This window comes from Malus domestica, chromosome 03 (genome assembly GCF_042453785.1).
Source record: "Malus domestica chromosome 03, GDT2T_hap1".
NCBI classification, from domain to species: domain Eukaryota; kingdom Viridiplantae; phylum Streptophyta; class Magnoliopsida; order Rosales; family Rosaceae; genus Malus; species Malus domestica.
Genome location: NC_091663.1, coordinates 29,454,506 through 29,479,212, shown reverse-complemented (window position 1 = coordinate 29,479,212; position 24,707 = coordinate 29,454,506). Strand labels below are relative to the sequence as shown.

General features: G+C 39.6%; 1 protein-coding gene across 5 annotated transcripts; it reads right to left on the bottom strand.

Annotated features, from left to right (window-relative positions):
• Positions 1 to 12,241: 12,241 nt before the first annotated feature.
• On the bottom strand, positions 12,242 to 20,482 carry LOC103430037 (double-strand break repair protein MRE11). Of its 5 annotated transcripts, XR_001789594.3 has the most exons (24): positions 20,353 to 20,482; positions 19,796 to 19,836; positions 19,580 to 19,715; positions 19,218 to 19,375; positions 18,850 to 18,940; positions 18,046 to 18,165; positions 17,867 to 17,935; positions 17,691 to 17,782; positions 17,451 to 17,553; positions 17,176 to 17,283; positions 17,009 to 17,071; positions 16,863 to 16,934; positions 16,662 to 16,739; positions 16,404 to 16,466; positions 16,253 to 16,313; positions 15,742 to 15,824; positions 15,232 to 15,345; positions 15,065 to 15,142; positions 14,582 to 14,653; positions 14,216 to 14,457; positions 13,471 to 13,588; positions 13,011 to 13,208; positions 12,663 to 12,882; positions 12,242 to 12,576 (listed from the first exon to the last, which is right to left on the bottom strand). XR_001789594.3 is itself a non-coding variant. In XM_017331316.3 (23 exons), the coding sequence occupies exons 2-23, from the start codon at positions 19,810 to 19,812 to the stop codon at positions 12,850 to 12,852; spliced, it is 2,169 nt and encodes a 722-aa protein (XP_017186805.1). In that variant the 5' UTR covers positions 19,813 to 19,836; positions 20,353 to 20,482; the 3' UTR covers positions 12,242 to 12,849. The 5 variants fall into 5 exon arrangements, 3 of the variants coding, with proteins under 3 accessions (XP_017186805.1, XP_070675393.1, XP_008366397.1); XR_011579446.1 differs by lacking the exon at positions 19,796 to 19,836 and having other exon boundaries at positions 20,353 to 20,467; XM_017331316.3 differs by having other exon boundaries at positions 12,242 to 12,882.
• Positions 20,483 to 24,707: the final 4,225 nt, after the last annotated feature.

Here is a 24,707-nt window from a genome sequence, read left to right as displayed (position 1 = left end):
TCTTTATTGAATTCATACTAAATGGTCTTTGTTACATAAGATGCCGAACGGCTGTAGCTTAACACTTGTACAATGTGAGTCTATTTGTAATAGTACTTCAAGTGGTCAGCATTCCATGGATGGCCAAGGGTCTTGCCGTCGGAGCTTCTGAGCTTGTAGGAGCTAGGGCGGCTAATGCCGACGACCTCGAACGGTCCGTCCCAGTTAGGACTGAGTGTTCATTCACTCGGGACCCTATCACAGAGTAATCTTTTCTTCAGTACCCAGTCTCCCACTTTGAAAGAGCGAGGTTTGACCCTTGAGTCGTAGTAGTTGGAAATGCGCTGCTTGTAGGCGACATTCCTCAGGTGAGCCTGATTTATGTGTTCCTCGACTAGATCCAGGTCGAGGGTGAGTTGTTTGTCGTTCTTACTCTGCATGTAATTCTGGATTCGGTATGTTGCTTGCTCAAGCTCAACCGAGACAACTGCTTCTGTACCAAAAGCAAGTGAGAATGGAGTTTCTCCTGTGGAAGTCGGATATGAAGTGCAGTATGACCAAAGAACTTGGGGTACGAATTCTGGCCAACAACCTTTAGCTTTGTCCAAGCTAGTTTTCAGAGTGCGCTTGATTATTTTGTTAACGGCCTCAACTTGTCCATTAGACTGGGGATGGGCTGGAGAGGCAAAACATAAGTTGATGTTGAACTTAGAGCAAAACATCTTGAACTTCTTGTTGTCGAACTGCCGCCCATTATCCGTGACTATCGCATTGGGAATGCCGAATCTGCAGAGGATGTTCTTCCATACGAAGTCTTCTATTTTTCCCTCAGTAATGGTTGCCAAGGGTTCTACTTCAGCCCACTTTGTGAAGTAGTCAACTACAACGATTGCATAGCGGACCTTGCCCTTCCCTGCAGGCATTGGGCCGATCAAATCAAGTCCCCATTGGGCGAAGGGCGAAGGGCTGATCATAGGAGTGAGCGACTCGGGATGGGAGTGAGGGATAGTTGCGTAGCGTTGACACTTATCACATGAGCGAGATATTCTGATGGCATCTTGGTGGAGTGTTGGCCAATAGTATCCTTGGCGAAAAGTCTTGTATGCTAGGGATCGAGACCTAGCATGATCTCCGCAGACTCCTTCATGTATTTCCCGAAGGACAATTTCCACCTCCGCAGGTGTAAGGCATCTTAGGTATGGTAGGGTAAAACCGCGCTTGTAGAGTTGGTCGTTAATGATCAGGTAGCGGGCAGACTTGTATCGAATCTGCTTAGCTTGGACTTTGTCAATTGGGAGGGTGCCATGAGCAAGGAATTTATAAATTGGGGTGATCCAACTATCACCTTGTTGTAAATTGCACACTTCCGCGACCATGGTGCTTGGTACTGCCAACAATTCGACATGAATTTTTCTCCCAATCTTGTCTTCCACTGCCGAGGCGAGGCGAGCCAAAGCGTCTGCATGACTGTTTGCCGCTCGAGGAACTTGGGTGATCTGGTAGTGGAAGTGCTTGAGCAAAAGTCGCGTTTGCACAAGATATGTTGCCATGGAGCTATCCTTAGCATCAAAGTTGTTTGTGACTTGGTTGACCACTAATTAGGAGTCACTGAAGATATCAATTCGTTTAACCCCAAGATGCTTGGCCAAACGTAAGCCTGCTAGAAGGGCTTCGTATTCGGCTTTGTTGTTCGATGCCTTGAATTTGAAACGAAGAGCGTATTCTATCGCCACTTTGTCGGGGGTAGTGAGGACTAATCCTGCTCCACAGCCCTGTTGGTTGGATGAGCCATCAACATACAGACTCCATGCTGGGGTTGTTGGTTCTATCTTCTGAGCTTCCGATGGTAATGAAGCTACTGCTTCAAGTGTAGAAGCAATGTCAACAGGATATGTGAAGTCGGCGATGAAATCTGCTACTGCTTGACCTTTTTCGGCTGGTTTTGGTTGGTAGGAGATGTCAAACTCACCCATTGCTATCGCCCATTTGATCATTCGCCTAGACGTGTCAGGACTCTGGAGTATCTGTCGAAGAGGGTGATTAGTAAGCACAATGATGGTGTGTGCTTGGAAATAAGGGCGAAGTTTTCGAGCAGATATGACCAATGCTAGAGCTAATTTCTCAATGTTGGAGTATCGTGTCTCCGCATCTTGTAGGGCCTTGCTAGCATAGTAGACGGGCCGTTCGACACCACTGTCCTTTCGAATAAGAACAGAACTGACTGCTGAAGCTGAAACCGATAGATAGATAATGAGAGTGTCACCAACTTCTGGTTTGGAGAGCAGAGGGGCTTTACTCATGTACTCTTTGAGGTTCCTGAATGCCTTGGCACATTCCTCCGTCCATGTAATGTACTTCTTATTTCCCTTAAGTGCTTTGAAGAAAGGAGCACATCTGTCTGTGGCCTTAGAGATGAATCTGGTTAAGGCTGCCACCTTGCCAGTAAGGCTTTGGATGTCTTTTGAAGTTACTGGCTCTTTCATGTCGAGGATTGCTTTGATCTTTTCGGGGTTAGCTTCAATGCCTCGTTGGCTAATCATGAAGCCTAAGAATTTGCCAGAGCCTACGCCGAAGGCACATTTGTTGGGGTTTAACCTCATTCGATACCTCTTTAGAATGGTGAAAGTTTCAGATAGGTTGGTGATGTGTTGGTCAGCATGTTTGCTCTTGACTAACATATCATCAACGTAAACTTCCATGCTCTTCCCAATCTGTTCGGCGAACATTGAATTGACCAGTCTCTGATAAGTTGCTCCTGCATTCTTTAGACCGAAGGGCATGACTTTGTAGTAATATAGTCCCCTGTCAGTAGTGAAGGCTGTGTGTTCTTGGTCTGAGGGGTTCACGAGGATTTGGTTGTATCCTGAATAAGCGTCCATGAAGCTCAAGAGCTCACACCCTGCCGTAGAGTCTATAAGTCTATCAATGAGAGGAAGGGGGAAACTATCATTTGGGCATCCTTTGTTTAGGTCGGTGTAGTCGACACATATTCTTCACAAGACCTTTTGAAGCAGGAGACTTTCCTTGGTCGGATTTTTCTTAACAAGGACAACATTTGCTACCCATGTTGGGTAATTGACTTCACGGACGAAGCCTATGTCCTTGAGTTTTTCAACTTCTGCTTTCATCACCTCGTATCGTTCAACATCATAAGATCTTCGCTTCTGTTTTACTGGTTTGGTCTTGGGATCAATACTTAAGTGGTGACAGATGATATCGGGAGAGATGCCTGGCATATCTTTATATGACCAAGCGAAGACCTCGGCGTTCTCTTGCAAAAATGAGATCAGCGACAACCGAAGGGGTGGTGACAAAGTGGTGCCAATCTTCACCATGCGATCTGGATGGTCTTTGGAGATAGAGACATTCTCTAACTCTTCAGCGGGTTGTGCTTGCTAGGTGAAGGAGTCATCTCGAGGGTCATCGGGTTGACTGTTGCCATTATGAAGATCCGAGTTGGCTTCATCTGGACTGGTCTTTACTACTTGGTTATGTATTGAGAGGGTCTCCTTGTGGACAGGCAGGTGTTGTTGCTTAACTGAAGTGTTGTAACATGATCGAGCACTAAGTTGATCTCCCCTGATGTATCCATTGCCGAAAGGGGTTGGAAACTTCATCAACAACATATGTGTGGATACCATGGCCTTGAGATCATTGATGCATGTGCGCCCAAAGATGACATTGTATGCCGTCGGGCAATTGACCACTAGGAAGTTAGTGGTAATAGTAGCTGTGTAGGGGCATGTACCAATGGTGAGGGGTAAGTGTATACTCCCTAAAGGTTGCACGATATCGCCAGAGAAGCTTATCAGAGGAGAAATCGAGCGATCGAGCAAGTGTTCAGCTATATTAAGTGCCTTGAAAGCTTCAGTAAACATGATATTGACTGAAGCACCTGTGTCTATCAGGATTCGTTTCACATCAAAATTTGCTATGTGAGCCTCCACGATCAGCGGGTCGTTGTGAGGGTAGATGATACCTCTTTCTTCCTCAGGGTATAAACATATTGGATCCCAGTTAGGCTTTTGATACTTGCCTCCCCTGATGTCTTCCACGTGAAACACTTGATGGCCAGGTCTTAAAGTTCTTTCACTGTTTTTCATGGCCCTATTGGAAGATTCAGACATAGGTGTGCCGCCGCTTATAGAATATATCACATTCACCTGGCGTTGGTTACGGTTATCCTTTGGAGGGTGAATGAGGAACTGATCAATTTTTCCTTCACGTGCCAAAGCTTCAATATGATCACGGAGGATGACGCGCTTCTCGCCATCATGGCCATTATACTCGTGGTAACAGCAAAACATGCCCGTGTTTTTCGTGGACTTGTAATCTGGCTGTCTTGGCTTTGGCTTTGGTATCAGATGAGCTATACTGGGGTAGATGGCCGCGCATGTAGCGTTTAAAAATGTGTATGTCTCATACCTCGGGGCAGGGCGTGTCTTGACACGTGATTGGCCCATTGCATTGACTGCCTGGGGACGGGCGTTATTGTGACGATATCCTGAGTTATCGCGATAGTGCCCCTTATTCTTTTTATTAAAATGAGATTGGTGAGGATGGAAATCTTTCCTTTTGCCCTAGGATTGATATGTCTGCTGACTTGGCGAAGCATTAAATGAGGCAGAGGGTGTGCTGCTACCGTTTGGAAGGTTGAGGTCTTCTCATTCGGTTGGATTTGGCCTCCACTCCCTACTTGCTGATAAGGGGTGACTATAGGGGGTTTCCCTTGATATGTCATTGCCTCGGCGGAGGCATGGTTGTAAGCTTGTGCCATCACCTCAGAGTAAGTCTTCCAAGTGTTGGCATTGATCATGTACTTGAAGAAACAGTCACGTAAGCCTGCCGTGAAGGCCTTGAAGGCGGTCTTGTCATCTGCCTCAGCGCAACGAGAATACTCATGGCTGAAGCGGCCAGTATACTTTCGTAATGATTCGTCCGGCTTCTGGCAAATAGTGTACAAGTCATCTGCGGAATGCAAGCGATTGGTCTAGAAGATGTGTTGAGAGACAAACAGCTTCCTCAACTCTTCAAATGAGTCTACTGTCTCAGGTGGAAGACGGCAATACCAGTTTAAAGCTCTGCCAGAGAGGGTAGAGGGGAAGAGAAGGCACCGTTCTTCGTCGGTGTGTCTCCGGTATACCATGGTGGACTCAAAGAGGTTAAGGTGTTCAATCGGGTCTTCCTTTCCAATATAGAGTTGTAAGCCAAGCTTCTGCTTTGTCTTTGCTTAGAGGGGGTGTTGAGGATCCTTCTTGTGATGGGGCCAGGCCTGGGTTGGTTCCAATCAGGTATCTCGGCTTGACGTTCAGCCTTCAACTTGTTTACTTCCTCCAGGAGCTGTAGGACAAGGGGGTCCTGAGTAGAGTCGTGCACCACTGAAGTTTTCTTTCGTAAGTCCCCATCGCCTCTTGTAAGTAGGAAAGTTTGATCAAGATAGCGTGATTTTTCCTTGGACTCGCCACACTGACTCCTAGAGTGAGTATGTCGGAATATTTCCAAGTCCCATGTACCTTCATGTTCTTCTAGGACTTGTTGCCCATTCCCTAGATTGGCCGCTGGCCTGGGTCGTGGAAGAAGACCGAGTCTTTCAGAAACTCTTGGGTCATTGATCTTCGAGCTTATGTGGATGAGATTCTCTCGACGTTGCTTTAGGAAGTCTCGACAATCGCGATAGACGGCTTTTGATCCTTCCACTCCCTCTGTGAAGAGGTGCTTTCCTCTACTTCTTCTACTTCGGGTTGAAGCAGCTGGGTTGAGAGAAGTCTCATATTGATTATCACATTGATGTGTAGATCGATCCCTATCAGGGATGTCCGTGTTGGATATCGGTGACCCTCCGTGTTGGGGGGCATTCAGATGATTGTTAACCTCAACAGGGGCGACGAGCTTGTGTGTTTGAGCATGCCTAGCCTCGTGAAGCATCTCGAAAAGTTTTTCATATTGTTCCTGGAATACCTCATTCTTCATCGCTATCTTGTTGTTCTGAACCTCTAGCTCATCGACTTTAGCTTGAAGAGTAACTCTATTTCCCTCCTGCTTTCATTGCTTCATACTAGGTCCAAGGGGGGTGTCATTCTGTGTGCTATGGCTTCTTTCGCTCCCCATGTCGGAGAGAGATGCTTGGCCAAAAGAGAGTGTACGAGCGGTGGAAACCAGCTTGACAAAGCTGAAGAGAGTGGGAATAAATGTCGTTTCCCACAGACGGCGCCAAATGTTGATGCACAAAATCAGCGAGGACTTTGGTACAACAGAAAGTATCAGGTTCGTGACCTTCGCTTGGTTGCTTCGATCACTAGTGAAGATAAGTACGTAAATGAATAGGGACAGGGAAGCAAACACAAGATGTACGTGGTTCAACCAGATTGGCTACGTCCACGGAGTAGATGAGTTCTCATTAATTGTGAAGGGTTTACACAAATACATAGGTTCAAGCTCTCCTTTTGTGAGTTCTAGTGAATAGTTTAGTACAAAATGACATTAGAAATTATTGTGGGATAATGGATCCCTATTTATAGAAGAGAGTTTCTAGTTTTGTTCTGACATTGACACGTGTCGTGTTGTGATTGGCTTCTGATGTTGACACGTGTCGCGCTGTGATTGGCTTCTGATGTCGACACGTGTCGCATTGTGATTGGCCTCCTAGTTAAAGGGAAGCTCTTTTGGGTCCTTGACGGTATAACGTCGACCGGTGCTCAGTAGTTTCGGGATTGGTCAAGTATGGTACAAACAAGGATCATTGTTTGTCCTTATATTATGTAAAAGTCAATTATGTTAACCTTATATGGTTATATAATTAAAACACAAACGAATGAGTGACTAACCTGATTTTCATGGTAACCATGGAAGTCGAACATGGAAAGATGAAGGCTGCGACAACATCAAAGTCTTCTACAAAAACCTAACTGGATACAACTACTTTATGAAAAGCATTTTCTTGTGTTGCCTAGGATTGGCTTACTGGCTAAGATATTAGGGTTCTCAGCTTATATATCTGTAGTTACTTACAACTACGTACAATATATCCACACCATGGTGAGCAGGGGCGGATCCACCAAGGAATTAGGGTAGTCCCCGGCCCATCCTAACTTCATATGAGGTGTGAACCTCATGGAAGAAGATGAAGCAAACGACGTCGTTAAGCTGTTTTGATTTTAAATCTTTTCGGCTGTTTAATGAAACGATAAGTTTGGCAGGAGAGTTTTAAAAGAGATGTGCAATTTTAAATGGAAAAAGCAACACCACTTCTAGTTCGATTCTCTCACCTAACAGTAATATACACCCTATAATTTTCTAAAGCAACCCACCTTCTTTATTTGCAGACCTCTCCCCCCTTGTCCTTCTTTTTCTACTTCTTTGTATTTTCTTTAGCCTTCCACAACCTACCTCTTACTTGGTTGTCTGGGTTTTTACATTTTTTTCTTCTTAGTATTGAATTTAAGAGATTTTTTTTTCAGTTTTGTGAGGATTACACAAATTGCATATGTCAACATGTTATGAATTCAACTTTTTACACACACTCATATATATAGATATATATATATATATATATATACACACACATAAATATATATATACACATATTTGTGAAAGGCCCCTTCTTATTCAGAATTTTAGCTCCGCCACTGATGGTGAGTATAACTATAGTTATCAGAATTGGTAGAAAACACCCGTAGTCCATTAGATCTGGTAAACAGTCCAAAGTGGGAGATACATCGATCGGACAACATGGTTATTGACAACTAGAGAAAATAAAAATTCATCTAATTAAAAAGAAAAGATAAATAGATATAATATAGGCAAATTATGATGATTCGGCCTCTTTTCATTGACGACTTATTTCAATATTTTTCACCGAGTTGCTTCTTTTGATTTGATTTCAAGAACATGATTTTAGTGTAACTTCTACGTCAATCTAAAAACGGATCACACGTATGACGTGTCGCCAGCTTAAATAAGGGTCAAGTAGACGGAAAATTAAACCCAACGCCGCGGCCCATAACCAATACGAGACCAATGACCTTCCATTTCTTTTCCTGGATCAAATTTGAATCCACCAAGTACCAACGGTCAAATGGTTTGAGCTCGCCCTCTCCATTCGCAATAATAAACAACGGTCCGCATCCGGGACCTGCTGCTCAATCCCAGCCGTCCAAACAAAACGACGACGCTGGGCGCTCGCAGCGGTGAAAGCTCCAACGGTATACGTACTGTTCCTCTCAAATTAGCAAAATAGAAGCACAAATGGAGGATGGATGATAGAAGAAGAAGAAGAAGAAAAGCCCATTCGTCTGCGGCTTTTGAAGAGGACAAGAACATGGCTCTAAAGAATAGCAACGATCACTGGGCATTTCTGGTACAAATCATCTTCCTTGAACTTGTTTTCTCCCTCTCTCTCTCTCCCTCTCCTCGGATTAAGGGTTTTTTTTGGGTTGGAATTTGGGTTTCTTGGATTTAATTTTTTTTTTTTTTTTTTTGTTTAATTTTGAGATCTAATTGAAATTGGATTTATTGTGTTTAGGAATCTCGTTTGCTTGAAATGTGGGTCGTCTTGTTATTAATGTGGGTTTCTGAATTTGATATCTTTAATCTTGTGGGTTTTGATTTGAGCTTATGACAGTTTTCGATTTCTGGGTTTTTTTGTTTTTGTGAATTTTTGTGGGTTCTGGCAATTCCTGAGTTCCGAGTTCTCGTATTGGATGGATGTTTGCATTCTTATTCATGTTCATGTTTACAACCTTCTATTTCTTTTTCTTAGTCTACATTTTCTCAGCAACCAAACATATCCTAACCAACTCTGAAGGTGCATTTTGTTCTTGTGAATCAATTGCGTTCGGTTCTTTCTTTACACTGTGTGGAATAGAAAAAGGAGTTGGAGTTTTAAATATTTACAGAACCCCATTATTACATTAGGATTAGCTTGCAATCTCTTTTATTTCATACAATTTCTTTTATTTCATACAATTTCTCTGGACCTTTAATTTACTTGTTTACTTCTTTCTTTGCTGATCGATACAGGAAGAAATTGAAGCGCCTATGTGGGTTGATCTCACATTAGAAGCCAACTCAACAAACCAACATATGTGGGTTTCTACTATGCTCAGTAACAAATATCGTCACGTTCCCACTCGTTTTTTTCTCTTTAGTTTTCAGAAATGGTTTATAATTCAGTAAGTATATGTGATGCCAATTTTTAATTCTTCTTTATTTGGATACATTGCAGTGATGATGACTGGTTTTATAGAAGCCATCTGTAAGTAATTATTCGGTATTATTCATTTTGTCTTTTGGATTCATGTTGTCCAAGAAGAATGCTGAGTTCTGGTAATTTGATGGAATTATTAGGTTCCACCAATGCTCTTCACGCCAGTTGAAGGCTGCATTTTCGACTTCCGGTGAGGATAGTATAGGCCTAAACTTTGACTTTGTAGGACCATCTTCACCACAACTTCCATCTTCTGTCTCTAAGTCAAGAGGCAAAGACTTCGTAAGCAAGAAATGGAGAGGGGGAAACCAGGATTTTGCAGATAAGCGGCACCTAGACAAAGTTCTGAGTGGGACATCTTCCTGTGGGAATTCAGGGTCCAGTGATAAGATGAAACCCAAATCAAGCTTTATACAGTTGAAAGGAACATCCAGTTCCAAATCAAGTTCAGTTTGCAAAAGCAGTTTAACTACAAATCACATACCCAGTTGCTCTAAGCCAACGTCTTCTGGTGGGGATCCAACATGTAGTTTGAATTCTGGGACAAACAAGGCAGATGAAAGCAGTACAACAAGCACCATAACATCAGAGATTGGTCAGCAGCAGCAACAACAAAAGTTTATGGAGAAATCAAATCCAGTATTGAGTCAAGCAAATGGGATATTTTCAGTCATAAAGGCTGGTTTCAGGAAAAGTGGTATTACAAGGCCAGCTGCCAGAGTGGAGATTCATGGTGATAGAAGGCAATCAAGAGTCCATAAATCTTCATCCAGTAAGTCGAGTGTGGGATCATCATCAAATCCTCGTTCTGAGGGCAGGGCCTCAACTTCTACATCAATACAGTACAAAGAAAGAACCCCAGATAGCAGAAATGTGGCAAGAATGAGTTATGCAACCAAGAACAGAATAAGACCTTCCAAAGTATCCAAGCCGTCTACTCATAAGATTGAGAGAGGGACTGCAAACAACAGAATGGGACCTAATGTTTCAAATTCAGTCCACGTGGAAGCAGCAAAACCAAAGGTGAGATGTCGTAAAACTAGTAATTGCCATTAGTAAGGGACTTCTCTGTACTCTATCTAAAATCTTTAGGCTGATGGGAAATTTATCTCATTCTCTCCCTGTTTTCGTAACACGTGTTAAAAATTACTCGCCTCTATGAAAAGCAATTTTAGGGCTGCCATATTTGCTCATGGTTTTCTTGCAATTTATTTTGTACATTCTATTCATTTTGATTTTGGTCTTGCTTCATAGTATTCTGTTGTGATGGACCATGAGATTGATGTTAACGAGAATCAGTGTTTGTACAGGTTCAATATCAGATTCAGAGAAGGAAACCTCTGGAATCACTTAGAGTTAATGAAAATAAATCAACTACTGCTACTGTAAAATCCAAGGAGAAACCAGTAGTTGGTGGATCTAACAGAATGGCTGCCTCAGGAAAAGAGAATGTGAAAGGGAAAATGGCTGGGAGTCAGAAATGCAGTAACAAAGGCATTGCTCCAGTAACCATGGCTTGGAGTCCGAAAGGGACAAAACAGAGCATTTTGCAAAGGACTGACAGAACAGGACTGGCTGGAAAGGTACAGTTAATACTTAACAGTCAACTAATTAGTTCTTTGTTATCTTTTGTCTTTGTCTAATAGGACTATAGAATTAGAAAAAAATTCCATCATTCTCTCCACTTATAACCTTTAGAGTAAAAACAACTCTTTCGCAGCGTTATTAAAAATTAGACCGAGTTTAGCTATCCAAGTAGAGAAGCTAATGTTGACAAAAAAAGAAAGAAAAAAAAACTTGATTTTGGGAGTAAATACCAAAGAATTCAGATGATTAGTAGCCCAATAGGAGTTATTGATTATAATGCCACCTACATCTTCAAATAAGGTGCATTCATTTTCATTTGTTGAAACCAGTTTTACATGCAACGATAATGCACTCAAGACAGGGAAGCGATTTTCACTGGAACTCTATTTGATTTAGATAATTGCTAAAGAAAAAGAGTATAATTCTTCCATGTTCTAGGCTCGGTTGGTCAGTGAAAGCATTGAGTGGTATATAAGATGAGGCAGTGGGGGGAAAGAGGCTTTCTGCTTACAAGTGTGGGTTGGGAGTGGAGGCTACATTTATCGTTGAGGGCTAACCTTGATGTACTTAGGATTCTTAGGTGTTTCCTCCTTTACTTGATGCTGCCAAAAGAATAGGAATCCATAATTTCGGTTCCTTTAATTTTGGTTCTTTAGAGAAGCCAAAGCCAGGGTTTTAAGGTGCATCCCTTCCCAATAAATACTATTCCATGTATAAATCCACAGTTTCCTCCTCTTTCTGCACAGTTCTTAGTATTTCTTTTGAATTATAGATAAACCTCGTCGTCAACCCAAAAAAAAGGACAAACCTCATTAGGCGTTTGTATGTGCTGCAATAGACCGAGCATCATTCCTTGGGCAGTGACTTAGTTGATATTGGTAGGCTACTTGTTATATGAATATGTGCAATCTCTCTAATTAAATATGTGTTCCATAATCCCATTACGATGTCTGATTAGTAGAGTGTACGGCTAATGAATTGCAGACGTTTTCGCTTAATAATCTGTGATAACATCGAGCTTATTTTGAGCAGGGAAAAGTGGGCGGTCAAAGCCATTTGGTAAGCCTGAAGGATATTCCAAAAAGACCCCATTTCAGATGAGAGACAGAGACCAGTGCATCCTAACCGGATTTGTATGTAGAGTGTAAACCTAACGTCAGTTGTAACACTGGAGGCAAAGTAGAGTGAAACAAAGTTCGGCCCCGGTATGTCCCACATTTTGGTGGTATCATTTTGTTCTTGTGGCGTCAAACTGTTCCAAAAATTTCTCACCCAGAGAATCCTTCAGTATGTCTATGGAAGTTTATCTTCTGATTGTCATATAAGTTGTGTTCTTATGTGCACATTTTTGAGGTGATCTTTTGTCCGAGTTGCGATGCTTTTGTCTCTTCGGTGGCGCTAATATCATCCCTCGCACATAATTCTCTCACCGAAATCCTTTCACTGTGACGAATTGAAAGAGAAAGGGAGTGTGAATCTGTAATTTATATAAGCACAGTATAGATTGCTTGCTTCAAAAGCGTAAATCGTTTGCTTTGATGAAATGTTAAACGTAGAAATCGCTTGCTTCGAATGTGTAATACAGATCCATGTTTTCTTGACTTCCAAAACTATATGCACCATATAGATTACAAGTCATCTCAGACAGCAGGGTTGCTTCCAAGCTAAAACAAATCAGATGGATGTTGCGACCGCAAGCACCAGCCAACCTGCCTGTTGATACCATGGTTGCTTTGTTTGGTGGCCGGAAAGCATGGCCGTCACCATGCTCACATCATGTATCACTCAACACAGATTTACAGTACCTGGAAAAAACACATAAACTCGATTTGGAACAAAATCAACTGAAGCGGGCATCCACTCGTATAACGATCAAATTACATTCTGCAACCTTCGGAAGGAACATTCAAACAGCTTGAATGTAGACTTCAATCCTAAGCCTCTGGATGAATTGTCGTTGCCCCAGCTCTGTACTATTTAGCTCCAACGTCATTATGCACCGAAGAGGAGATACATAAAGTGGAAACCAACATCAGGTTGGATTGCCTCGTCGAAGCACGGGTGAACTTTACTGATTGTTACCTTCTAAGAGAGCCATAATTTCTCGTGACCTACAAAAAAGGAGAATAAAAGGTCAGTACTACAGAAATCTCACAAGAACAAAAGCAGGCAGTCCTATATATTGCCATACTGATTTTAAAGAATACAAGTAAAACGAAATAGAAGAAAGAAGAACAACCTGAGGCAGAGGCTTGTTTACTCTCTTTGTCACATCGTCATCATCATCATCATCATCATCTTTGTTCATAAACATTCGGTTAACTGCAGAGCTATCTGATTTCTTTCCACGTTTAGATGGTTGTGTAGAGCCTCTACCTCTCCCCCTTGGAGCAGCCCTTTTCCGTCCTCTACTTGGTGGAAGAATTTCATCATTTTCCTTCAATGATTAAAACCATATTATCTTATCAAATGAATATCACAAACCCACATTGCTTCTGTTTATGGAACGTGTAGACGTGCAAAATTATATAATGGCTGACACAAGGCAAATGAAGGTTGTGTATTGGTAGCTTGGAAAAAAAAAATCATATGAAAGAGACGCAGGCAACTGACACTAACATAAGACCAGGTGTTCAACTTTTCATTAGCTACCACTGATTTAATGCCCTAACTCAGTTAAGCAAGAAGGTAATCCATACCGAACTGTTGTCAACCTCATCAATTCCAAGTTTCCCCGACCCTTCATTTGGAGAATCCACATCATCTCCATCATCCGCAATACTTTGAACAGCGGCAGTTGCAGCAACTGATGCAGATCTGCAGCACCTATATTAGCTAAGATATCTAATTGGGAAGATGAATGCAATAACTTATAAAAGCAATATAAACCAAATGCGCAGCAGACTTTTCACTGCATGCAGTTCACTACTGAGAAAAATTCCTCACGAGTCATGATTTTGCATTTTCAATGTCAGAACCTGTTTTCTTGTCTAATTCAAGTCTTAAAACAAAAGTTTGTTTCTTAATAAGACTGCATAAGCGTGACATTAGTTCTTTTTCATCCCAATTGCCTCTCATATTGAGGTTTTTTTTTTTTCACTTCATTCTCGACAACTATATAACATAAATGAAATTGAACCCCAGTTAGCATCACCAACTGTAAGGGTGAAAAGGATATGATATTGATCTTTTATAACAGAAAAAGTAACAAATATAGAAAACAATAAATGAACTTGCTATGGAAAAGCTAAAGTTGTATAATGGTTACGGGTACTAGTTGAATCAAAACGTACTTGAAGAACCTCTTTTCATCTTGTTTTCTACTTCCCTTTTGTGCTAGATTTTAATGCTGAATCCCACACGGTGGGAGCTTATCTTACAACTATATTTGTTTTTACACATTTCTCTGTTAGCCCTATAATGTGGTCAGTTTCAATGAAAAACCTCTGAGAATGCCGAAATCCAAGAGATGCATCGAGAGTCAACTGCTTCAAGGTACTGGTGCCCCTGCCCCTGCCCCTTCCTCTTCCTCTTCTTGTAGTTTTACCCTTACCAACTTCTGAGGTAGACATCCTGCCGTTGCGGCCTCTGGCAGTTGATGTGGAGCCAGTCATCTGCATTGCATCTTCATCGTCACTGAAGGAAACTGCACTTGCAGTTCCAGCAGCACTTGTACCTCTGAAATCCTACACGTGGGAAAAAGTTTAAAAAGGAAAATAGTAGGCACATGTATCAGCCAAAAGATTCTGAAATGGATGCAACACAGAAAACCGATGCAAATTCTCGAAAGCATACTAAAATCAGAATTACCTCCCAAGGAGGGGCAGTGGAGGAGAATGGAGAGTTTTTCTTAGACTGCGTAGGCCTTTCCTTGACACGTTCCTGCACATATAATATAAATGTCTGGTCAATGTAAATTGGAAACAAGCCCTCAATTGCCATTGTGATGCTTAGGCCACATCAGGGTGAGATGCTTGACGAAAAGTAGCTCCTTAGAACCTAACACGAATTCCAGACTTCTATGTTTTCTCTTTTATGTCAAAGCTGCCTCCTATTATGATCAGATTACAAACCTTGAACCACCTATATATTACTAAAGCCAAACTAAATGAAATTAGCACAAGAGGTCTCAAGAGACTAAAAGTTAACTACTATGCATTTGGGAACTGATTGCCTCCTTTCAAACCCCAAAGACTGCTATGCAGGGCAAAATAATTGTCCATGAAACTGACTAGAATAGTGTAATACTTGATCACAAATGAAAGAAAATATTTGAAATTTAATCATTCTTGCCTGCAAACACTCTCCGACTTTAACGATTAAATCTTCCTCTTCAAATGTTACATTATCTGGATCCTTAGCAATTTTCTTCTGTAGAAGTAGAAAAAGGAATTGTCATAGCATACTTCAAAAAAAGAATACAACAAATTGTTGAAACTTTAAAGAAAGCAAGTACTCACTTGAGTTTCTTCAAGATTGTATTTCACGCAAGAATAAAAAGCCATTTTGTCATCCTTACTAACAAAATTGTGTAATGCAACGTCCAAATCATTGACAGGAAGGATCTCCATTTTCTGCATCATCAAATATCACCATGAGGGTTTTAACCATAAAATATAATCTACATGCTGTAAGCCCATTAGTAATTGTTTTATCATTTTCAATATTTTCCACGACTTCCATTTTAGCAGTAATCCAAAAAAGAAATCATTTCCTGGAATCATAAACTGTTGCTTATGATAGAAAAGGACAAAAGGAGCCAAGTTCCAATCACATTCAGTATTCCAGTGAAAATATTTTCCAGAGGGAAGTTGAGGTGTGTGTTTCTGAGCCCTTGTGGAACTGTTTATTCGCAAGAAACTTACAAAACTATATTCTGTAAATAAACAAATCCAGTGTTCCACTGGATGAGAAGTACAAGATGGCATGATATACTGAGTACAGGAAAGAACAAATATGACGGCTGATACCAGATTATTTTCAGCAACCAAAGCCTCTATGTTTTGCTGATTTAGTTCTTCCGGGCGAAGCCGTTCAGAATCATCAATTTTAGCTACAAAAAAGATAAGAAATAAGTAACTGAAAATCTGTGAATATATGAATGCTAACAATTAATGGACTTCAGTAATAGCTCTGATTGAAACGAAATCCCCGAGTAACAGGTTCTACTGTAATAGTGATGTTGAACAGAACTTCTCTAACATGGAGAGAATTTCATTTAGTCACATCAAATTTATTACCATCACTTTCATTCGAGATATAACGTAACTGTGTGAAAGTCTAGACCAATGCCAGCACTAAGATTTAACTTGTGGCAGTCTGTTAACATAATGGACCTATGAGGTTAATATGAAGAAAATCTCATAGGCCTTAGCGCACCAAGCTTCTTGTTACTCAAAAGTTAAATAAGGAAATGGAACTTATAAGATAATATAAAAATAAAGAATCAACCAATGCAAAATCTACAAGTGTGATAAGTACCTTCACTCCGGCCCTTTGTTGAAGCCTTGGAAAATATAAGAATGTCTTGTGGGTTTGCAACCTTAGAGTCATTACAATAGCAGTTATTTATTTCCAAAATGTGATACTAGAAAAATCAATTAGATTACTGATCTAGGATGAGTGAATGTACCTTCCCCACATACTTCTGCCCAAATCTTTGAGGATTTATTGTCATAAATCCAGAATAGTCCACCTGCCAATTGATTGAGAGAAGTTAAAATGTCACTCGGACGGGGGGGTTAGGGTTACACTGGGAAAAAAAGAGAGAGCATACATATGTGCACAAATACTTGTAGGTCTGAAGGCAAGACATGGGACAGAAAAAAGGCCTAGAGATATGAGGATCACATCACAATACCAACATCTTAAGTTAAATTGGAAATATTACCTTTATTCGGACCAATGGAAGTTGGATCGGTGATCCGCTAACAACATTTTTCCTAGATTTCTCTATCAGAGAGTTGACCTATAGAAATTCAAATCTAAATTATTAATATACAGCATATGCATCAGAGGATATAATAATACATGGAAAAGGAAAGGCAAGGGAAAGTAAAACAGTCAAATATTACTTGTAAATTACACTCACCACTTTGTCCAAGTGTTCAAGAATTGAGTTTGGATCATTGGGATCAATTTCAGGTTCATCTTTTAATACAATCTGTAACAGAAAAAAAAAATAAAAAAAGGTATTCAAAAGTTATTATGTAGACAAAAAGGTAAACACTGAATCACCTCTGTGTACTCAAACGGCCTCACAGACGTCAAAGGAATCTTGGTTGGACGGTATTGATTCCCCTGCATAAAAGTCTATCAGTATCCAACTCAGCGTGGGAATAGAAAGCATCAAAAGATGCTGCTTTCTGGAAAAAATACATCTAACATTGACTTATGTGTGCAACCTTAATTTCTAAAAGGAGCACATGCTTTGGCTTTGATTCTCCATCGATCAGTGATGTTGCAACTGAAGAACCAGGTTGTGTAATGTGAAATCCCATCCCTGGAACTTCCTGTCAAAAACAAAATCCATGTAAAGTCCTGTAAGCCACCCTCCTAAACAAGACCAAAACTATGCACCCAGAGACAAACACAATCACGCACATACACACTCAAACTTGTACGACAAGCATGCACATGTGCAAACTGCATATATTGATAAAGCAGTATTCATTGGCACCTGAGGATCCACAAGGCATTCATGTTCATGCCCCCACACTACGAAGTCTAGGAAGCGTGGTAAAAAGTGCTCATTTATGGCATTTTTTGGATTTGTCTTCACTCTGCAGAAAAAATTATATAACTTCATGACTAGGAACATTGACAACTTAATGTTAAACCACAACCGAATGAAATTCTGATATTAAGTCAGGAGTCCTCGATCATGATCAATCCAATCTCTCACACACACACACCAAACCTGTTCTGATGAAGCACTAGAATGTTGAACCAGTCTGATACTTCCAACCCTTCTTGAGATTCAGGTCTCATCCATTGTACAGCATGTGGTGTCTGAAATATGAATAATATGTCCAACACATATGTATTTAGAAGCCTGCAAATAAAAGTCGAAAGCGAATTCTCAACATAAAATACCTGAAACATTCTATTGAGCCGCTCATCTCTAATATTTCCGAGACCATAGAGAGCCACTGATGTTGCACCCTGCAATTCAGGAGTTATGAGCCATGCAACATAAAGACAAAATATTCCATTCACCAAAAGAAGACATTAGATCCTCTCAACCCTACTATTTATTAAATCCATTTGCTAACCTTCCTCATGAGAATAGGATACACAGTGATCTGACCAACACCAGAACCCCCAAGACCCATTTTCCCAAAATAGTTTACAAGGTTGCACGCTGAGAGAATATCGACAGCAGAAAGATTATCCTGTCAATAACCACAATGTTAAGAAGTACCAATACATGGCACTTAAAACAGCTGTAGCAAACACATTTCAGAAAGTCAATAAATATCATATAAGTGTGCGAAAGAGGGGGTCCTTGCTCCTTTTTTGGGTAATAACATAATTTTTATTAAAAAAAAACCTACTCTTCAATATAGAGATAACCATTAGCCTATTGGTACCCTCCCTCTCCATCTTTTAAACATCCGCTCTCTCTCTCTCTCTCTCTCTCACAGTAATTGGATATAGAATAACAGAACTGGTCACATCCAAAATGCAGCTTATTCCAAAATATGAACATATTTTTCTTGATATTTTGACAAGACCATCCAAATCCTTTACTAACTGTAAATCTACACTTGGAAAACACATCACTGGAGCAAAGGTATGTCTCAATTTGCTGACAAGCCTAACAAGTTATAAGTTTCTTTCTTGTGAGATAGAAGGTTGATGAGGCTCGTAAGTTGAATCCTGTGGAAACTTGAACCCTCTTATTACAACCAATGAACTTGACCAGTAAGCTATATAGGATAACAAACTTGTGTAAAAAACTCTCAAACCATGGTGCTAAAAGTGATTTCTGATGAGAAACATTGATAATGTTAAAAACAGAAATGAAAAGGCAAATACACAGTTACACACACAACTTCACCAGATAGAATCCATACCACTCCAGCAGGGTCGTCATGATTTCCATGAATACTAAATACTGGCAATCCAACATTGAAGTGAGGATCTTCATAATTTACATGACCAAATCTGTTAGAACAAGCATGTTATTATTAACCCAAGGGCCTACATACTTACCATATATCCCTAAATTTTTACAGAAAGGCAAGGTTTCTGATGCAAAATTGAATGCAAAAACACATCAGCGTGAAAAGATAGATGTTTGTAGTCCTAAATCTTAATAGTGCAGGGAAATTTTTTTCCTTTTGCTCAACTAGTGGCATATGAACCAAAGGTCAACTTAGACATATCATTGCAGTAAAATTTCCAAGGAAACAACAAATGTGCAGTTGATTCAATAACATACGTATTTGGAAAATTCATAGTCTGGTCACTAACAACTTGGAACTGCACTGGCTGATCATTGAGGCAATGACGACGGAGAATCTCAATGACCTTAACTAGTGTTGACCTTGAAGGCTTATTCTCATGGAACAGATCACCACCAAGAAGCAAAAAATCCACCTGATAGTAGATAAATGTCAAAATGTGGTAGTTCACAGAAAGTATAAGGAAACAGTTTCAATTGAACAGAGCTTTGCAATACGATATTTCTCCAAATGACACAAATTGAAAAGAAATAAGGAAAGGGAATCAAACCACACTAGCAAACTGGTATTCCATGGTGTGAGACTACAAATACAGCTAGAAGAAAAAATTAGCTATTACATTTTTTCGTTCCGCTATTGAGCATATCTCATCAAATGCCTGGAATGAATCATGCCGCCGTATTTCATCCTTCTCCATATAACCCAGATGGCAATCCGTAGCAACAAGTATTCGAAGCGTATCATTGAAATCCTCCCTGAAATTAGTTCACTGAAGCTAAAAATAGAAAATAACATTTGTCCAGAAAATCTAGAAACATATTGCACTGAAATTTACCCTGACAAGTCACCCATACTGATAGTCGATACTCTTTAAGCCTACAACATGTCGAAACCACAGAACAGTTATGATCTTAAAACGCCCCGATTTCGACTAGAATTTTATTTTACCAACACCGGCATTTCCACCACATTATTTTAACTCAAAACCCAAATAATTGAAAGGAAAAATATTCAGATATTCCAGTTTCAAGAAACGAATTTGCTAAAAGGTTGCAGTAAATGAAAAACCCCAACATGCAACTTTCGGTATCGAAAAAATCAAAAATCTCAAGTCGAATACTGAAAACCGAAATCCAAAAACCCCCAAAACGCAGGGTTTTAGCAGCACAAGAACATAATCAAACAGAGTAAATACGGAAAAGGAAGAACAAATAATCAGAGTGAAAGTTCAATTCTCTAGTTGCTGATGAATTCTGTGGAAACAAAGTTGGAAGCAAAAATTAAAGTAGTATAGTAAGCGATTCAACGGATTCGGTAGTCAAGTACCGAGTTCTTTTCTCTTTCCTGCGTTTTCTCGGGAAACAAACAGTCGACAGAGCGAGAGATGATTACCTGCGTTATAGTGTTGCGAAGACGACTGTGAGTGCGAATGTAGAAGCTGATTCGGCGAAGCTTGGCAGCCGGGGAAAAGGAACGGTGGCGGGGAATTTTGAAAGGGCGATGACAGTGGAAACAGACAGAGAAGAAAGGTCCGTTGGCACTGTTTTCAGCAGTTTAAGTACCAAATTACCCCTGTAGATTTCAACTATTAACAATTGTGGCCTAACTTTGGTTTTGTATATTGGGCCGGGGCCTCTGGTTCTGGGTTGGGCCAAGTCAATGGCAAGAGAGCAGGCGTGAAGAGTGACTATCGTCACCACTAGGATGGTGCATAGGCCATTGGAGAATATTCAAGAAATTGCTGGGCAAACAGGGTTTAATTTTTTGGCTGGAAAAATGGGGCTTTATTCTAACATTGAAGAGCTCTCGTTCCCTTCAATCTGAGCTACGGGTAGAGGGCTGGTTTGGTATTGTTGTGCTTTGAAAAAAAGCTGTTGTGAGAATAAGCGGCTGTGAAATAAATCAGCAGAGTGTTTGGTAAATTTTTTTGTAAAAGTGCTTTTGGAAAAAAAAAACAGTCTAATAGTGGGTCTTTTCATTAAAGAAGCACTGTAGCTCCGTGTGCTTTGAAAAAAGCCAGTTTTCCAAAGCTGCAAATAGCAGCTTCAGCTTTTTTTTTTTATTTCAGCTTATTCTCACAGCAGCTTCCAAAATAAGCCATTTTTTTTTCAGTTTACCAAACACCTAAAACCCTCATAGCTTTTTTTCATTGGTGCTTTTTTTTTAAGCACCTCACTCCCAAACTAGGTCAGAGAACTGAATTTAGATGCAGAAGCGAGAGCACATCAGAAAAAATAATTAAGTTTCTAAACTCATTAAAAAGGTCAATATGCCTTCCAAAATGTATCACAAGCAAGTCGAGTGACTTAAATTGACAAAAAATTCAATAGAATAGCTTTAGATCTAATAGGGATTGATTGCATGAATTTTCATGTTTACATAGCATTCGTTAAAGTAATTACCCCCCACTATTAGCACTTATGCCGGCTTATAATTTGTGGTTATTATGAAGGCATTGGAACTTCTTCTTTTTTAATGCATTCTATTTTACTTACACTAAGGGGTGGGGAGTAGACTAAACCACACAATGGACTAGCCATAAATGGTTTGAATTCGCCATTGGCGTGACTCAAATCTAAACCTAAGATCTCTCACTTACAAAGTTATAAGTGAATAAAATACCACTAGACCATAATACTAAATGACTAGACAGGTGAGAACTTTAGTAAATAGTAGTACTCCTTAGTAGTCACATGACAATTAACTATTCCATGCATGCAGAGGTCAGGAATGCGTTTCCTAATTCTCAGTTATCATCGTGCACACAGACAAAAGTATATAGTGCCAGCCGGGGAGATCACTGTAATGCAAATGGACAGATTATTCAGAGATACATACAGCCAGATGAAAAAAAGAGAGTTTGTTTTGACCATTGTCCAGAATTTCGAAATGTGACCATTGTCCAAGGAGGTTGCTGTACAAGCAACGGTCTTCACATATGCTTTGACAGATAGCGATAAAATATAATTATGAGGAAACAGACAAAGAGACGAAGCTGCATGGAACCTAGCTTCTTCGAACTTTTGTGTGGCTGCTACCACTTCCCTCCCCAGTCCCTTTCCTTTCATTTCCCCCGCAAGACTCCTCTTTGCCCCCACCCCTCTTCTTTTGTCCCACCTCTATATCTAACTTAATTAGCTCTACGTCTAGAACACTTTTTTTTTCATTTCCCAAATTACCCTTTACTGTGTTACAGACATACAGTGTTACGGATTTACTGTGAATACATATATATATATATGTATGTATGTATATATATATGTATGTATATATATTTGAGGGGTCAATTTTGTTTCAGCATCCAATCTTTCAATATCAAATCCACAGTTTGAAAATTATTCGTTTGAACATATTTAACTAAAGAAAGTTGATGTTTTATTATATAACCAATTCTACGAATACTGACCATTTCTCTTGATAAATTTCCGATGTAGGACGTACATTTCTTCACATCCTCGCAATAAACGAAAATATATTTCGTGAAACCATGCCAATAGAAAGACTTCTATTATGTGGAGAACCAGAGATGAGTGGATATAAGGTGCAGTCTAACCAAGCTTAGTAGTTAACCCTATCACAGCATAGGATTTGTGAACATGCTAAACAATCTTCGCTTCACTTCACCTCTGGAATTTTGGAAGATTATAACCACAGACAACTGCCAGGTTGATTAATTAGATCTCAAAAATATTCAGAATTTATATATTGGAAGAATTTTGCTTTTTCGTTGTAGTAAAAACTAATAAATAAACAATTATATTTTCAGCTCTTGATCCAACAATTGAACCAAAATTCTTCTCTCTCCTTTACATGGAACCAATTATATGATCCCCACACAACTGAAACAAGACATACGCATAGAATTGTGGACCATTCCATGCATTTATCACATGCTGTGTTTGAAACTAAATGAGAGCCAGATCAGAATGTTCATCTCTTTCCAACGAGTTGTGAGTGAGACATATATACCCCCACGACCAAAACAGAAAACAAACGAGAGAAGATAAATTGATTCACTCAACTGATTAAAACAAAAACAAAGCTTGCAGGAATCCATGATTCAACCAATACATAAACTGAAACCTAAAACTTTATGATTTTCCCAATAACATGCGCGAAAGGAAATTCAGTAAAACACATTTGATAATTAATCTTCAAATCAACAAAGATATAATAAGTGTATAGATCATTATTTAGGCGAACCTTTAGTGTCGAGAAATAGGTTTTTCTCTCGGTCTTTTGCACATTACGCTCTAATACACGTAACGTTAGTAACACAAATGATGTAGAGTAATACTAGGTAGACTAAATTTGTAAATTAAATGATGTGTCTAATGAGAATAAGTACGTTAATCAGTAATTAAAGTAATAATCTAATTATCAACTTATATGTCATTTAGTATGCAAAATTTGGTCTACAAATTTAACCTCCCTATCCTTACCCTATGATATATACGATGATTAATTTCCTTAAAAAGCTCTAATTAATTACTCACCCATCGTTAGGAAAGATGACTACTCCTCTCGATTTGATGAATAGGAATTTTTGAATAATAAATACATATTAAATCACTTTAATTATACACAATTGTTTTTCATATAGGAGAATCTATAATCCTGCCTTTCATATGGCTACATAATACCACTTTTAACTAATCTACATTAATAAGTAACAAAATCCATTTCATGTACCACAATATTCACTAGCAAATCACGTAAAGCAGTCCATACGTGATGAGATTTTATATAACGAATCAGCTATATTTAACGTTAAAGATTATTTTTATTTGGTCTGCCATTTATGTGAAATGAGATAGTTCCCTTAGTTTAAAAAATAAAATAAAATATTTCTAAAACATGTTGCAATTCATTTTGGGCAGGATAATGTTAATTAAATTCGTCCATGTGACCCAGTCTTGAGTATTTCAATTCTTATCACAAATATGGGCTCATCCTTAGTGAGTAAACATCTCATTAAATGCTCTTAGCTGCTCATGGAGTGACCACAGACAACATCGTTTATATGCTCCCGTGTGTCTTTCTCTTTTTCTCTTTTTTTTTTTCGCTTTTTGCATTTCAAGTGACCAAAGCGACTAAAGGTCGTCTACAATCGAATGTCAAATGAAAGGATATAGTCTTTTTGATTAAAAACTCATCACCAATGGAGGGCAAAAAAATCTCCAAAAAGGATTCCGCGCCCAAAGGCGTTTTCATTCGTAGTCCGATTGTTAGTCCAGGCCATTACTATCATGTGGAACGGCTGCCACGTCCAAATAAGAGCTGAGATGTGGTTGGAGTTCATTCTATGTAGCGCACTGCGCACCATCTGTGATGCACTCGTGCGTAATAAAAGACCAAAATTCCTCGGATCCAACGGTTGATGTGGTTGGATTATGATTATTTTTATAAATTGAGAAGAAAAAAAACCATGAATTACACTAATTTATGAAAGAAAATGAATGAGTCAGGTTTACTCAATTGAAATTGGAAATAAAATTAACAAATACAATCACTAATTCACCTAATTATCGAAACAAAGAAGACACAAACAAAGGTATAAGCACCTAGGATTTTTCCTTATTTAGTGAGAATATAATTGTGATGTCTGCAACTTGTGCTTGTAGGTGTTCAAGAAATTGAGCAAATATCCCCATTTGGATGCTTGGAATTCTTGAAATTTTGGCTCAACTCGAATTTTGTAAAGCAACATCAATGACAGTGTCCGGTCCGACTTGATGCATATATGG

What these genes read in the sequence shown, in the direction of transcription:
- LOC103430037 (XM_017331316.3), bottom strand. An exon ending in TTCCATTGGTCCGAATAAAG is followed by an intron (nt 16,467 to 16,661) that starts GTAATATTTCCA and finishes ATCAATTGGCAG; the next exon opens with GTGGACTATTCTGGATTTAT. An exon ending in TAAACAAGCCTCTGCCTCAG is followed by an intron (nt 12,883 to 13,010) that starts GTTGTTCTTCTT and finishes CCTTTTTTGTAG; the next exon opens with GTCACGAGAAATTATGGCTC.